The sequence below is a fragment of the Phycodurus eques genome, chromosome 2 (genome assembly GCF_024500275.1).
Source record: "Phycodurus eques isolate BA_2022a chromosome 2, UOR_Pequ_1.1, whole genome shotgun sequence".
NCBI classification, from domain to species: Eukaryota; Metazoa; Chordata; class Actinopteri; order Syngnathiformes; family Syngnathidae; genus Phycodurus; species Phycodurus eques.
Genome location: NC_084526.1, coordinates 16,212,197 through 16,228,323, shown reverse-complemented (window position 1 = coordinate 16,228,323; position 16,127 = coordinate 16,212,197). Strand labels below are relative to the sequence as shown.

The 16,127-nt window shown below is 40.8% G+C and overlaps 1 protein-coding gene across 1 annotated transcript in view; it reads right to left on the bottom strand.

Annotated features, from left to right (window-relative positions):
• The window catches only part of nptnb (neuroplastin b), a 48,866-nt gene that overhangs the window by 25,593 nt on the left and 7,146 nt on the right, over positions 1-16,127 (bottom strand). The window contains exon 2 of the mRNA XM_061668657.1: positions 2,492-2,839. Within this exon, the coding sequence (XP_061524641.1) occupies positions 2,492-2,839 (348 nt within the window). The remainder of the gene's footprint in view (positions 1-2,491; positions 2,840-16,127) is intronic.

Genomic DNA, 16,127 nt, shown 5'->3' with positions numbered 1-16,127 from the left:
TAGCCTTCCGGACGTAAATACAGCTATATCGATTTTAATCATTTTAAAAGGTAATCAATCGATTATATCGATACTAGAAGATAACACACTGTATTTAAGCACAGCAGGCTGTACATGGAGGTGTGTATGTGCTGTATTTCCAAGACGATGCTTGTAATTCCTTTTACTTTGCTTGATTTTTCAGTTAGCACACTGCAGTTCAAGGTTACTTTCTTCGTAGTCTCTTTTCTTCGTTTCCCTTTCTTCGCCCCACATCTAGTCACTCATTTCCGTAGTGCCCCTAGTGGTTGGACTTAGACACCACAGTATGTGTCTGTATTGTTTTTTAAGCACTTTTGACCTTTAAGACGTTGGTCTGCTAGTTGGCAGAAGAGGAGGAGGCGAGCGAGAATGTTTCAGGCTTACGTTTGTCCTACAAAGAGCAGGTTTGTTCATTTATTTAGCTCTATATATATATTATTAACACGCGGCACGGTGGACGACTGGTTAGAGCGTCAGCCTCACAGTTCTGAGGACCCGGGTTCAATCCCCGGTCCCGCCCGTGTGGAGTTTGCATGTTCTCCCCGCGCCTGTGTGGGTTTTCTCCAGGCACTCCGGTTTCCTCCCACATCCCAAAAACATGCATTAATTGGAGACTCGAAATTGCCCGTAGGTGTGAATGTGAGTGCGAATGGTTGTTTGTTTGTATGTGCCCTGCGATTGGCTGGCAACCAGTTCAGGGTGTACCCCGCCTCCTGCCCGATGACAGCTGGGATAGGCTCCAGCATGCCTGCGACCCTAGTGAGGAGAAGCGGCTCAGAAAATGGATGGATAGATGGATATTATTAACACTAGTCCTAAAAGATGTTCCTTGTGAAAACCTCAAAATGCTTCATTTTTAGCCATAAGTATTTGACTGTTGAGTCCAGGGATTCTCAAACGTTGGGTCCAGCTCGGGACTCCTTAAAGCGGAAACATTTTTCCAAGGACCCACCCCCCTCATAAAACACCAATTAAAAATAGATTTTCTTGAGAAAATTGGCCCAACAAGTAAAACCATAGCTGAAATAATATAAATAACAATTTGTTTCCTTTTTCTCTTTTGTTTTTTTGTGCAAAGCAGTACAATAAATCAATCTTTTATGAGGCAGACTCATAGCCCATTAGAAAATATGTACTGGATGTGTTTTCTACACAATAAGACACAAACGGAAAGTACATCAGGAAAATCTAATGGCCATAATTAGTTTTTATCAAATTTCCTTAAAATAAACACCAAGAATCTAAGAAATTTCACCTGCACTGTCGAATATGCAGGTATTTATTTAACAGTCACAGTTTTTTGGGGCTAAAAAGTTACTTAATCAATTTCCAGTCACTGAATCGTTTTGGATTGTATCATTCTTAATGAACCAATGTTGTCCTTGAATTGAATCGGCTACCATGAATCGTGATACGAATCTAATTGTTGCATCGTTACACCCCGAGTAGCAAGGTAAAACTTCATGCTTCCACAAAGCTCCCAGTGGAAGTATTGTATTGATATTTGACATGGGAATCGTCATAATGGATAGTTTAATGGAAACATCAGCTTATTTTGACCTGTATCCATAAATCAATACACTTTTATTGTCACCCATCTGCATCGTTCATCATTAAAGGTTATCTACTCATTTTATTAGTTGTTTTTAATTGATATGATAGTTGTAAAAACAAAGTAACAGCGATTAATAATCATCTTGACAATTTTCAAAACAAAGTGAATGGGGGAGGTATGGTCTAAGGAAGATAAATGTGTTTTAAGGACAATTGTGATGGCCAATGGAGGTTGTCAGTAGTTGGTTTACTAAAATAAAGTAAGGGCAATCGACTCTTTTCTTGGCGGCGTTCGAATCTTCCTAACAAAGCCAATGGGGAGATGTGGATTGTGGAGGCTGTACATGTTTGAAGGACAGTACTGGCAGCCAATGGAGGTTGTCGGTAGTGATTGATTTGTGTCTCAGTGGTGTTGAGAGTGTTTAAAACAACGTGAATGGGAAGGTGTGGTCTGAAGTGGAATTATTTTTTCAGAAGAACATTTATGGCGGCCAAGTTTGTCGGCAATTAGTTTATTAAAACAGAGTAAGTGGAATTGGTTCTGTCACTGTGTTGATTCATGAGAAAACAGCCAAATGGGAGGATGTGTGTATTTGAAGTACCATTCTGTCCACAAACAGAGAGGTTCACGAAAACAATGTAATAACACATTTTCATTGGTTCTTTTAACGACACACTTTTAACAGGACATGAAGGACAACACAGAAAATGTCTAGTTGTGAAGTAGACCAATGAGTTTGTCATCAAAAAGCAATGTTAAAAAAAACTGAATGAATAATGTGGGTAGTATTTGTTTAATTTTGTGTAGCCAGTGGCCGCTGTCTTAAGAGGAATCCCGGACAGGGTTTACAGGATGGAGTGGTTAGGCGAGGAGATTACAGGATCATTCATCAACTAAAGGACATACACTACTCACTCTGTAGCACCGAAATGGTGGCCTGGGCCCGAATCCAGGTGATAGCAGGGTTTTGTCGCAGGTCATTTCGCCTGGGGTCGTTGCTTGCCCGGCACTCGTAGGTCCCAGAGTCTTCCAGTGTGAGGCGTGTGATACCCAACACACTGACACCATTGGCCCCGTACGCTGTGTTGATGGACACTCTGCGCTTGCGGGCTCCGTCCCACAGCTGCTTGAAGGAGTCTGCTCGGTTGATCTCGGAATACCACCACTGGATCTCCGGGGTGGGATTACCGAGTACATCGCAGTACAGCTCAAAGGTGTCTCCCGTAAGCTTAGTCTCAGACATCGGCGACTTCACGAACCCAGCTGGAAAGAAAGGGTTGATGAAGGTTAGAGCAGTAGGAAAGGTGACTAAATGCCAAGTGATGGAGAAGGAAATTCAATGTGATTCGAGTACAGCTTGTAAAAACAAGGTCTCAGGCAAAAGTATAAAAGAAACCCAAATCATTCAAAAGTCTTGAGAGAAATCAAAATACCCATAGAACTGTCACCCAATTCTTCAGTCCCTCTCCCATGAGTCTATCCCAGAATCTATCCTAGAATCTTTACTAAAAATTTGTGCTGATGTTCGGAGGCAAATTGTAAAGCGTAAATATGACTTGGGACTTTTAAAATTAAACTTTTGTACAACGACGACACATAAACCTTAGTGTGTGGTACAGTTGAGAATAATAATGTGTTTACAAAAACAAGGGGGTAAAGCTCCAAATCCTCATTCTTGCTTTTACTGTATTTCCATCGATCGCTCCATCCATTTTTGTATCGTGTTTGTCTTCATTAGTGTTGCGGGGAACTGGATTGTAACCCAGTTGACTTTGGGCAAGAGGCGGGGTACACCCTAGACTGGTATACAGCTATTTGCTATCGCAGGGCCTTTTATTTCCATACACACAAAATGCATTGGGGCCACTAGACATTCTATTGCAGATCAAAAAAGAAGAAAAAAGAACCTTCACAGAAGGTGAATAAAATGAATATTAGCCTGTTCCACAAAAAGTCAATGTCTTCATTTTACAAACTCAGACGTACTGTTTTTCTTACCGTAAATTACTGAACTAATATTTAGTTGTTTCACCACTGTTTCTTAGAACTGCTTTCAGGGGTCTGGTATTACAGCCCAAGACAAATGGACTACATTGTGTATAAATGTTTTTACAGTTGTAAAAGATGGCACACATTTTCAAAGATTTAGTTCTTTATTTCTTTATTTTAGGTATATTTTTCTTGTGACGACATGGCGGGTAGTGGTTTGAACATCTGCACACAGTTGGATTTTAATCTAGGGTCCAGTCTTCGGTGTGGACTTTGCATGTTCTCCACACCCTTGCAAGGGATTCCTCCCACATTCCAGAAACATGCATTTTAGGTTCATTAAAAACTCAAAAAAAGGTGTGAATGCTTGTTTGTATATGTGCCTTGTGATTGGTTGGCGACCAGTCCATGGTGTACCTTGTCTCTCATCCAAAGTCAGCTGGGCTCCAACTCAAACACGACCCTAATCAGGACAAGTGCTATAGAAATTGAATGGAGCAATTTGCTTCGTTTGACTTTAGTTGCAACTAAATAACAGCGGGAAAAATTCCTTGTGTGTTTTGTACATACTTGGCAAATAAAGATGATTCTGATTCTGATTCTGATTCTGAAAATATGGGTCCCAGGGTGAGACCAGTTGTGAACCGATAGTCTACATAGTCACAATACACCAACTGTCGTGCAGGTGAAGCACACGTCACTTTAAAACTGTTCACTGTAAATATATGCTGGATGAAAAAAAGGAACACATCTGAGTTTAATCAGTCTCGTCAGGTTCCCTGAAGACTGTTCATCAGAGGCCCTTGTCGAGTAGACGTACACTTGTCAACAATCAACCTGACTCTGGCACGTTGCCGCAGCAATCAGTGGCACCACTTTCACTTGACCTCGAAAAAAGGAAAACTTCTGGAAAGTTAACTTTGTTGGTGCTGGGAGTGAACAACATTTATATAGGTTCTTAGACGTACAGTATTTCTAAACATGCTTTAAGAGTTGGACAGTGGGGAAATAACTAGGGATGAAGATTCAATTACATTTTGTTGATCTTGGTGATTATTATTTGTCAATATTAATTTAATACAATGGTCAAATCTCTGGGCAGCATAGTGACTGAGCGGTTAGCACGTCTGCCTCACAGTTCGGGTTCGAATCCAGCCGCCAACCTTCTCGTGTGGAGTTTACATGTTCTCCCCATGGTTGCATGCGTTTTCTCCTGGTAGTCTCACTTACTCCCACAGTCCAAAAACATTCACGGGTTAACTGAAGACTCTTAAATAGGTTTGAATATGAGGGTGAATGGATGTTTGTCCAAATGTGCCCTGGTGACCAGGGTTTACGCCGCCTCTCGGCCAAAGTCAGCTGGGATTGGCTGCAATTTACCTGCTATCCTAATGACGATAAACGCGATAGGAAATGGATGGATGGGGAGATCTCAGAATTTCTTGAACTCCTGTTTCAATGCTAGTGTTATACTGAACAGAATGATTGCTTCCTGGAGGAGTTGTGCCATAGCGAAGTGCTTTGGTAGTATGGTGGATGTCATGTTGTCTTTTATAGACAGCAAATTAGTTGAGACTGAATCGACAGTCTCTGCTGTTAAACAGGTATTTCTCTGCTATCTACATTGTAGGGAGAAAATGTATTCCAGTGGGACATTAAAGGTATGTAAATACATAAGCCAGCCTGCCCAGTTAAATTACAAATCAAGCGCCTATTAACAGCACTTCACAGAAAATGGTTGTGGGGGAATGGAATAAAATTAATCTCCTTTAATCCTGAGCAGATATTGCTGTGACAGCAGAAACGAGGTCAACCAACCTTCAATATGGATGAGCTGGGCATGTTTTTTTTTAGTTGTAAATCCATTGGAAGAAAACTCAAACGACCACCTTCCCAATATACCAATGAATAACAGACACATTGGAATACCATCAGCTCATAGTATTCCACTGGGAGCCGCCTCCCTGTCTAACGGAAACACTGCGTTATCGTGAATAAAGTGGGATCCCATCGGTATTATTGCGTGTGCTGCACGTATACTAGTGTGTGTCTGGGCTTCCTTCATGCTCTAGTTCCACATCGGAAGTCAGCCCTACAACACACTGACAGCCCTAATGAACCTCAGCTAATGACAAATCACCTGGACCACAGATACTCTTCTCAACATTCCCTGAAGCCTGTCAGCTGGAAACATCCATCCATCCATCCATCCATTTTCTTTACTGCTTCTCCTCAGTAGGGTCGCAGGCTGCTGGAGCCTATCCCAGCTATCTTCGGGCGGGAGGCGGGGTACACCCTGAATCGGTCGCCAGCCAATCGCAAGGCACATAGAAACAAACAACCATTCGCACTCACATTCACACCTACGGGCAATTTAGAGTCCTCAATCAACCTACCACGCATGTTTTTGGGATGTGGGAGGGAACTGGAGTGCCCGGAGAAAACCCACTCAGGCACGGGGAGAACATGCAAACTCCACACAGGCGGGGCCGGGATTTGAACCCCAGTCTCCAGAACTGTGAGGCAGATGTGCTAACCAGTCAAACACCGTTCCAGCCATCTGTAAACAAAAGAAAGAAAATAAGAAAATGACCTTAACTTTGTCCTCGATCGGTAAAGGAAATTGGAACAAAGATGCTTTTAAACTGCTGTTTTTCTCCCCCGGATTTGAGAAGGGAGTAAACTGGATTAGTCATCTCAATAAAGCAATTTATTAATGCTTTATAAAATTGCTTTGATTCTTCATCAATTTTATGAGGCCAGACAGTGCCATTTTTTAGCTTTTTCTTATGATCAAAAACTTTTTACAGGCCTATTCTCCATTGTGAAAATTACGTTAAGGATAAGGGTCAGATTTTTTTTTTTTTTTTTAATTCAGTCCCAAAAGTCAATTTCACTTAGCAACTTGACATGTGTTAGGTGGCTACCATTGAAATGACCTTGTACCTCAAGAGTCTCCAAAATCCATGTCCAAGAAGATACAAGGAGCCATTTTAGGGTCATTTTGGCCATTTCCAGAGGTCCCATTAAGACAAACCTATCCTATAGATGTTGTCCGATTGTTATCAAATTTGAACAATAAATACTAGACAGATTGGCAATGGTAAATTGGGCAGAATTTGAGTTTTTGTCATTGCATGTTGGTGTACCGTGGTGGCGAAACTTGATGAGCGACCGTAAAACACAGAACCCTAATAACTCAACTCCACGAGGTCAGACTTTGACCAAACGTGGTGTGTGATGAAGTTCCCACCCTTAAGAGACTCACAGGCGTACCTCCTCCTCACATGAAGGAAAAGAGGCAATAACCCCTCCCGACACTCCCATTTATGTACTTCAACCTGAGGTAGACATGCTAACAACTAGTCTACTGTGCTGCCTGGCTTTGAGTTTGATATTTCATTTATTTATTTATTTTTACTGTCATTTGGCTCCGGTCGATTTGAAAATGCATTCTTCCCCAAACTTGTGATCACTGTCTTCTGGCTAGTTGACTCGAACAGAATGTCAAAACTCCTGCCAAAAAAAAAAAAAAAAAAAAAATCACATACTTAACAATACATGAATTTTTTACTTGCTAACCATAGTAACAGTTCTGTTGTCAAAAACGAGCTCGGGACTCACAGCCACATGGAAAGGAATTGGAGAGAAGGGAGGCAGGAATTTTGAGGAAAATTTAGTGGGAATAAAAAAGAAAACTAAATGTCAGAGGATATTCGGCGCTTACAATGTGAGTTTTTATGTGTGATGCCTCCAGTTATGCGGAGTAATTAGCATTTGTTTCTTTTCTCTGCAAACATCTGCCTCCATCAAGCTCACACCATAATTCCAGAGGGTGAAACTGAGTCTAATACGCCTACACTCATGCAAGCAGAATTTCAATTTGACACATTTACTGTGACATTCTTTACTACGATTATATGCGTGAGAGGCGTTGAGCAACTCGATTTGTGGCAAAGGTAGCCATCGACGCTTAGAGAGCATAATAATAAAAATAATGCATAAAAGGCCACTTAAATGCATTTCAAGGTGATGGCCCTAAGAAGAAAATAGCAGAGCGTAATTTGTATTCAGCAGAGGAGAATTAACACACAGAACAAACTACAGACAACGCTCAACAAATGAGCAAGTGCAATTGCTGCGCGGTTCCAACAAGGTGCTGACACAGAGCAGCTGGTGCTCATTCATTTCCAAATAACACTGGAAGAAGAATGCAGCTAGCCATTGCGAACTAATGTTCTCTGCGACTCCATTAGTTCCTCACAAATAATTTGGGCAAACACAAAAGAAGCTACAATCTGAAACTAATATGGTGTATCTTCTATTTACTGTATATATATATATGGATATCGCTTTTGGCGAGATTCAGTAAAATAAATCATATGAATAGTTTTTAATTGTATGCCAAATAGCGGCATGAATTTAACATCATTTTCTGGATTATTTAAATGTAATACATACAATTTAAAAAATAAACTATAACTCAAGATTTTTTAATCACTATTTTGTCAGACAAAAAACATTTTATTTTAGATTTGACAAAAACTGGTCTTACATCCATGAATTGATGCATCTTTAATTAATGTAATATACTATTTGTATTGTGGTATAGTGGTTCACAGACTAACTTTCATGCAGCTCGTGCGCGCTCGATTCCCACTCAATGCCTCCATGACTTCAAGTAGCTGACTTTCTTGTTTGTGCGGGCTCTATTCCCACTCGGTGCCCCAATTGTAATTGTTTATCAACTCCAGCAAAAGAGAGCCTTTTCAATATAGTTGTTCACATAGCTGACTTTTATAAACATGTGAGTGTGATCACACTCTATTACCCATTCAAAGAGGCCCCCCTGCAATTGACTGGTGACCAGTCCAGCGTGCAACATATAGTACCCTAAACCTAATTGTTTTACAAGTGTGACAAAATAGACCATTTTCACTGAGGTGGTCCACACTGCAGACTTCCATTCATGGTGTTCAGGGCTAGATTACCACTCAATGTCCCATACACAGTCACCCTCTATTGATCTGTGACCAGTCGAGGGTACAATATTGCCAAACCGTAATTGTCTTTAAAAATGGAGGAATTGGCAGTCCAGTGAGTCAACAAAGCTGACTTTTATGAAGGTTGCCCAGCTTCATTCCCACTGAATAAAAGGTCAACTCTTGATTGACTGGCAACTGGTCCAGGGTGGTATATGCTGAATCTCCATTTGCATTTTAGGACTATCACTTAGTTGTTTGTATATCATAAGGTTTTCCTTAGTTAAACTCAGATAGCTTATGGGACTTTATGCAGGGTAATGCAATGAGAAAGAGGCTGATTGTTCGGGAGCGGTAGCAGCGCAAATTTTTTAAAAAAGTTTTTTCAGCGTTAAAGCGTTACTCCACTGATGTCGGTATAAAAGAGAGCTCCCCTGAGAGGCAAGATCAAGCCGCACACAAGTGCCGTGCAGCCTGAGAGTGAGTCAGCTGCCTGCCTACAACCTGGATCCCCATCTGCACTCCCACAAGGCAGACAGAGAGAGCAGTGAGTAGGAAAACCCCCCCAAGGACTGCTGAACTGGTCACACGCAAAAAGGCAGCATGTGTGCGCGCGTGTGCCTGCGCGTGTGGTGGATTGGTAGTGGCTGAATCTGCATTGGACCTGCATTGTGCTATGGCAGATTTGGCATTTTTACTAGAAACAAGAGCTGCAGCTCTTCTGACTGATTTGATTTTGGAACATTTTTTTGCTCATCATGCAGCAGTAACGTGATATTATATAATGTATACTACAGGTGTCAAACTCAAGGCCCGGGGACCACATCCAGCCTGCCACTCTATAACAAAATGTCAAATCATCATATGTAATAAATCATAATTCTGAGATATTGCAAGCATTTTTGGTTACCAAACAGTGGCTTAAACAGTAGTTGAGCAAACTATAATCTTTGACTTCTGATTCCAAAACGAGTTATCTGTCAATTTGTTGTGTTTATATAATACTATGATGAGGTGATGAAACATTCACTGTATGTGGTTTCACAGTCGGCACGGTGGACGACTGGTTCGCACATCCGCCTCACAGTTCTGAGGACCGGGTGTTCAAATCCCAGCTCCGCCTGTGTGGAGTTTGCATGTTCTCTCCGTGCCTGCGTGGGTTTTCTCCGGGTACTCCGGTGTCCTCCCACATCCCAAAAACATGCGTGGTAGGTTGATTGAAGACTCTCTGTAGGTAGGTGTGAATGTGAGAGTCAATGGTTGTTTGTTTATATGTGCCCTGCGATTGGCTGGCGACCAGTTCACCACACACAGGGTGCCTCTCGCCTGAAGATAGCTGGGATAGGCTCCAAGCACGCCCGCGACCCCAGCGAGGATAAGCAGTACAGAAAATGGATGGATGGATGGTTTCACAGTCATAACGGCCCTCTGAGGGGAAACCATAACTGCAATGTGACTGATTCTTGTCACGTTCCAAGAATCAGTTTGACACCCCTGCCGTATACAGTATTTTACTGAAACAATATTATCCAGGTACTATGCCAACAATAATTTTACCAGGCAGCAATGTGATTTTAATATACTAAGTTGTTTGTAGTGTCATGGTTTACATAGTATAGCTAACTTTCATGGTGCTTTGTGCAGGCTCGATTCCCTCTCATTGCTTCCATTCAGAGTCGGGCTGCATGATATTGGGGAGAAAGATTACACTGTGATTTTTTTTAATATATATATATCACCCTGTGATATATATATTGTGATATGAATGTAATAGAAAATAATAAACTATAATAAATAAAATAACCATGCTCAACAGAGCACACAAGTATACTGCGTCATTTGTGTACTATGAAGTCTACCTCTATTTAAATGCACTGTAGTATTGAGCAGGTACGAGTGCAGCCAGAAATGAAGTTAAAATCATTTCTTTTCATGCCTAGTTAGCGATCCCATATAATCATTAGCACATTCCGAACACAATTCCTGATTTTAATCAATCTGTTATTTGACACATATAAAAAACATGATATGCATTCATATTTGAGTGCATTACTTTAAACAACATACGTTATAGTGTGTACTGTGCACCTTAAGTTTGTCCCTTCAGTGTAGCTGGAGCGCTCCATCCCTACCCCTCAAGTGTAATCTGTTGCGTTGTATTGTATTCATTCATTTCATGGCATTCTGAAGAGCAAAACTACATTAAATGCAGGTGTGAAATTGTTTACCGTGTTCTCAACAATAGTTATCATACAAGAAAACTATATAACACTCAGGGCTGCCCCGTGTGTAGTTTGAAGGATTATAATTTACCGTAACATCGGCGCTAATCTTACGATTATGTCAAGCTTCTTACTTCACTGTATGCTAGCACTTACGTAGCAGACATTCATTGTTTAATCATTTGTTTTATGTGACAGTTTTCAAGTAAACTACAGCTGGTAGTGACAAGTAAACAACTTGAAGCAAGAACGTTTTGCCTCTTATTTGGAGAATGTTTGCGATCTGTGTCACACTATTCACAGTTGGATTGTGATTGGTTGAATTATGTATGCAGTGCATGTCGGGTACCCGAGTTCTTTTGCCTCCAACATCGCAGGATCTTGCGATATGACTATTGCATATGCGCATATCGCAATGATGATGCTGAAACAATGCATCGTGCAGTCCTAATTCATTCATCCTGTGATTGACCGGCAACCAGTCCTGGTTGCAAAATAGAGCATTTTCAACATAGTTGTTCACATAGCAGAATTTCATGCAACCTGTGCAGGCTTTATTTCCATTTAAGGGTAATGATGTCAGGTGTCAAGTCCAGGATGCAATGTGCTCTAACTAACCGTTTTAAATTGTGGCAAAATAAAGCATTTTAAAGGAGTGCTTCCATCAGCTCACTTTCATCCAATTAGTGCGGGCTTGATTGTGCCATTCATGGTCACCTATTGGCGACTAGTTCAGGGTGGCACATGCCTTATTTTGCCCGACCTGTTTATTTGTGATGGTAAATTTTCAGTGTAACGTTTCACATAGCTGACTTTTATTCAACGTATGTACAGGTCGCTTCCCACTCAGTGTCCAGAGTCACATAAGTGTTGATTAACCACTTCAGAGTGCAACATGTCCTAACCCTAACTGTTTAACAATTGTTGCGTTGATATAATGTGTAGTGGTCTACACAGCTCACTTTCACGCAACGTTTGCACACATATGCACACATATTTTCCAGATTCATAATCATGTATTGATGAACTAGCGTCCGGTTAAGTTCTTGTTTCAAGTGTGGCAAAACAGAACCTCTTCAATGTGGTGGTTTGCATATCTGACTTTAATACAGTTAATATATTATATTGTGTGCCACCTCCCAGGCGCACATGGTTATCTCCCGCTACCTGTTCATCACAGCATCTTCGGCGTTTTTGTTTATTTTTAACCACTTTTACATTGAATTATCCAGCGATCAGCATGTTTTTACACTTGACATGACCATTAACAATGCAATGGTTTCCTTTGGGAGAAATTGTCTGAACGAGCGGATTGTGTATAAGGTACCATGGTATGACAAAATTGTTGCAACTTGCATCACCCTGACAGCTGTTACACAACAGGATGAATCGGTTACAGCTCACTCAGCCTCACTTTGAAACCACCGTGATCTACTTTTAGCGTAGTATAGCTTGGTCGTAGCTCATGTTTTTGCAGTGTCAAGTTTATAGCATGCCTCACACAAGTGGGTCATGACACGAGTACAGTTCAAAGTGCCCAATGGAGTGGCTCATTAGTTACAAGTTACATGAGAGTCAATTGTTCCCTTTTATATTCAGCACAACTGAGCATCTGCTCATTTCATGGAAGCTCAAATAAGAGCATATATTCATAAATAGCCATTTTTTAACCTTTTAACATGAATATTTCTATATATTTCATCGTTTCTTGTCAAATAAAGGTCTATCGAGGAGTGTGTTTGACTTTCAGCTTATCTCGTCAGTGTTCGCCACTGTCTCAGGTAATATTGTATGTCATAATAATGTACTGGACAGCTAGGAGAGGATATCATTTTTGTCATGATACTACCCCTACCCCTTCTCATAAAAAAGGTGTATTGATTAGTATAAGCTTTTTTCCTCTTATTATTGTCGACTTGGCCATATTGTACTGAGCAGCTAGAACCGGTGTGTCTGATCTTTTTTCTCGCTATACCCCACTGTCGGAATAGGTAACTACTACTTAAATAGTCGTCATCACATTTGTCGCCATTGTTGGAAACCCATCTGTGGTGGATGCTCACTGGAGGTTGATGGATGTAGTGAGGGAAGACATGAGGGCATTTGGGGTTAGAGAGGAGGATGCAGGAGATAGGCTTACATGGAAAAGGATGACGCTAAGGGGACAAGCTGAAAGGAAAAGAAGAAGAATGTCCCCCTGGATGGAATCGGAAAAATCTTATCAATTCCCATCCCTAAGGATGACAGATTTATTTCAACAGTGGGCATCCAAACCTTTTAGTCATTGTCGAAAATCAGTTTGTTGAGTTATTATTATCATCATTATTATTGTGGTCGGACTCGCACCCTAAAACCCCATTCGCTATTTTTGTTGACAGCAATGAATGACTAGCAAAAGACAAATGATTTGTTACTCCTTGTACTATTCCAAAATAATAGCCCAACAAATGAAAAATCCAATTTGATTATTTGAAATCTGCAGTATATATTCAACCGGTAAGAGAGTACAATGGCACGTTTTGACTGAGATTATTTAGGTGCCGCGTCTCCGTTTTTCTTTTTTAGTTTAAATTTGCTTTATTTTAACCAGGATCTCTCACCATAACTCGGCCACAGGCGGAATCCCAGGTCTGTTTTGCGCTTGCCGGTGCCAGAAATCCTGCCGCCTTTGGAGCTAGCCTGCTGCTACTTAGCCTGGTGGCTCCCTAGCCGCTGTCATCATCTGCTAAGAAGATCGAACGAGCATATTCGTTCGATCCACGGGCATATTTAATTTGCCAGCGGTTGTCACAAGCTCATATTCTATGTATTTAACCACGTTGTCTTTTGCCACACCGGCCAAGTGCTCCCGCAATGCTCTGCTGAATGGGTTACTACGCCCTGCAGTGTAGCCTTTTTATACCAAACTTTGTTCATTGTGGTGCTGATCAGTCACATCAAGAAAATGGGGCTCACCTGGCTTGCAGAAGAAGAAAGCCAAGTTGAGCAAACGCAAGGAAACACACGCCAACACGATACCCAACCTACGTCGCCAGGTAATACGTACAGTACGTAGCTTAGCCTCACTTATGATACCGTGGAACTGACCGGGAAATGACTACATCGCACACAACCCACAGTCAGAATTTCATGAAAAGAAAGTGCAACAGAAATGTTACCCAATAGACAAATAATACCTTTGTTCTCCAAAAGTTGACCAATACGTCGAATCGCAAATCGCCATACGCAAACTCCCCTACTCGCACATTTTTCTGTAGAATCTAACTCAAGCTATTCATTGAAAAACACACCAACTGTATTCATAACCTATCCGCATATTTGTATTCTCTTTCTGTAACACCCTAAGATGCCGGACAAACAACCTTCTCCTTCTTAGGCGCCATGCTAGCGGAGGAATAGCTAGCGTGGGTCATCACCTGATAGTTGGCCGGCTTGACAGCGAACACAAAGAAGTGTGATGGAGTCCAGTAGCGGTTCGAGAGGCAGGGGAGGCTTCATGTGGGGTTGACGCCAGTTTAACGCGTGTGTTACCTTTTAGCATTTTACATCATATTAGTAGTTGATTGCATTTTGAGGTGAGGTGCATGCATTACCTTTCAGTTAATGTTGAAAGGGTTATTCTTTCTTTTTTTTTAATGGATTAAAGGTCCAATATTTTGGTGATTTAGACCTCCATAGAGTGACCCCCTAACATGTAGTAAGTATAAAAGTGTCAATTTAATAAAAAATAAAAAAACACCTTGGTTTTGTCATGTGTCATGAGTGTCCAGAAAAGGTCCCTCTGGCAGCTACTTCTGTTTGACCCACTTTTGTATCCGTGTTTTCCATATTTGGCAAAGACTGCCCCCTTTCCTCTTATTTGTTGCCTCTGTGTAGAAGCCCACTTGTGAGAGGACACTTGTTTGTTACATTGACAGCGCTGGCTCTGCAGCAGAGATGTAGGCAGGGATCTTCACTCGTGACGTAGATAAGTGCAAGAAATTTGACTGGCCAGTTTTCAGGTCTCTCAGCAGAAAAACGTCTGGAACTCAGGAATGCATGGATGATTTTAATTCATATTTCACGTTTACTGAGGCACCGTAGAGCCAATATTACATCCCAAATATTTGGTTTGGTAAAATATGGCACCTTTAATTGAAACTGACTGGTTCACTTCCGCTTATAAGTATAAAGTATGAATCAAGGTTTTATGATGGTGAAACATCCGAACAAATGAAACTTAAGGTATCACTGCATATCTATGTACTATATATATATATATATATATATATATATATATATATATATATATATATATATATATATATATATATGTCTATATTTTTTTAAAATCATTGCTCGTTTTACACAGTTGTGTGTCCGGGTCTGCCTGTTTTGTGTTTTTGCGCTCATTGCAGGTCCATATCAGATTTCACACTGAGCAAGAGCGACTCGGTCAAAGCGCTGGCTCGAGGCCCGCAGCATATTTTCCAGATTCACAAATGAGTCTTTTGTCCAGAGCACGGACAGGAAACACGATAATGGACAAGCTGCTCCTTCAACTCAGCTCTATTGATTGGATGGGATGTAGCCTTATAATGCTATTCTTAAAAAGGCAAACCTCGCCTCACTTGATTGCAATGCTTGGCGGAAATAAAGAGGAACAAAAGGGGCCACTTATTGGCAAAATACTACTTATTATACTCCAGTGCTTTAAGGTGCAGTGCTTGTGGCTGCAGCCTTCTTGTTTATGTCTTCATGCAACAATATCAAGAACCAAACTTGGCTGCTCTAGTAGCTGCTCTAAAGATTTGTACAATGGACCCTTCAAGGATGAAAACCAAATGCTCAAGACAATTTTTTTCAATTGGAAATAGTTACAAATTACATTTATTATACCTTTATTAATCGTATAGTCGGTCTTTTAAGTAACATTTTAACAATCGTAACTGTCACACAAGTGTGAAAAGAAGTTAACTGCTGTTAACATAAGTGATGGGCATAATAGCTGTTTAGTTAATCGTTACAAATTTGATCGATTGTGTGGAATTGACTGTTTATGAATCATGTCTTCAAGCAATTGTGGCAATATGGAGTATACTGTTGATTGAATCTCAACTACTGTCCACAGCATTTCAGTGAAAAACACGTATTCACGTTTGTTTGTTCCCTTCTGTTCTAAGATCTTTGTATGCCGGGGAGGAGCTAAGTTTAGACTGGGTTTTCCGAACTTCTTCCCCGTATGTGCATGTACACGGCTTTTCTGACACATTTTTTAAAATCAAATCATCTTAAAGCCATTTTATACTGTAGGTTGATTTTGAAATGATATTAAAGTGATCATAGTTTGCGGTATAGTTACAGTTCAAACAACAGTGG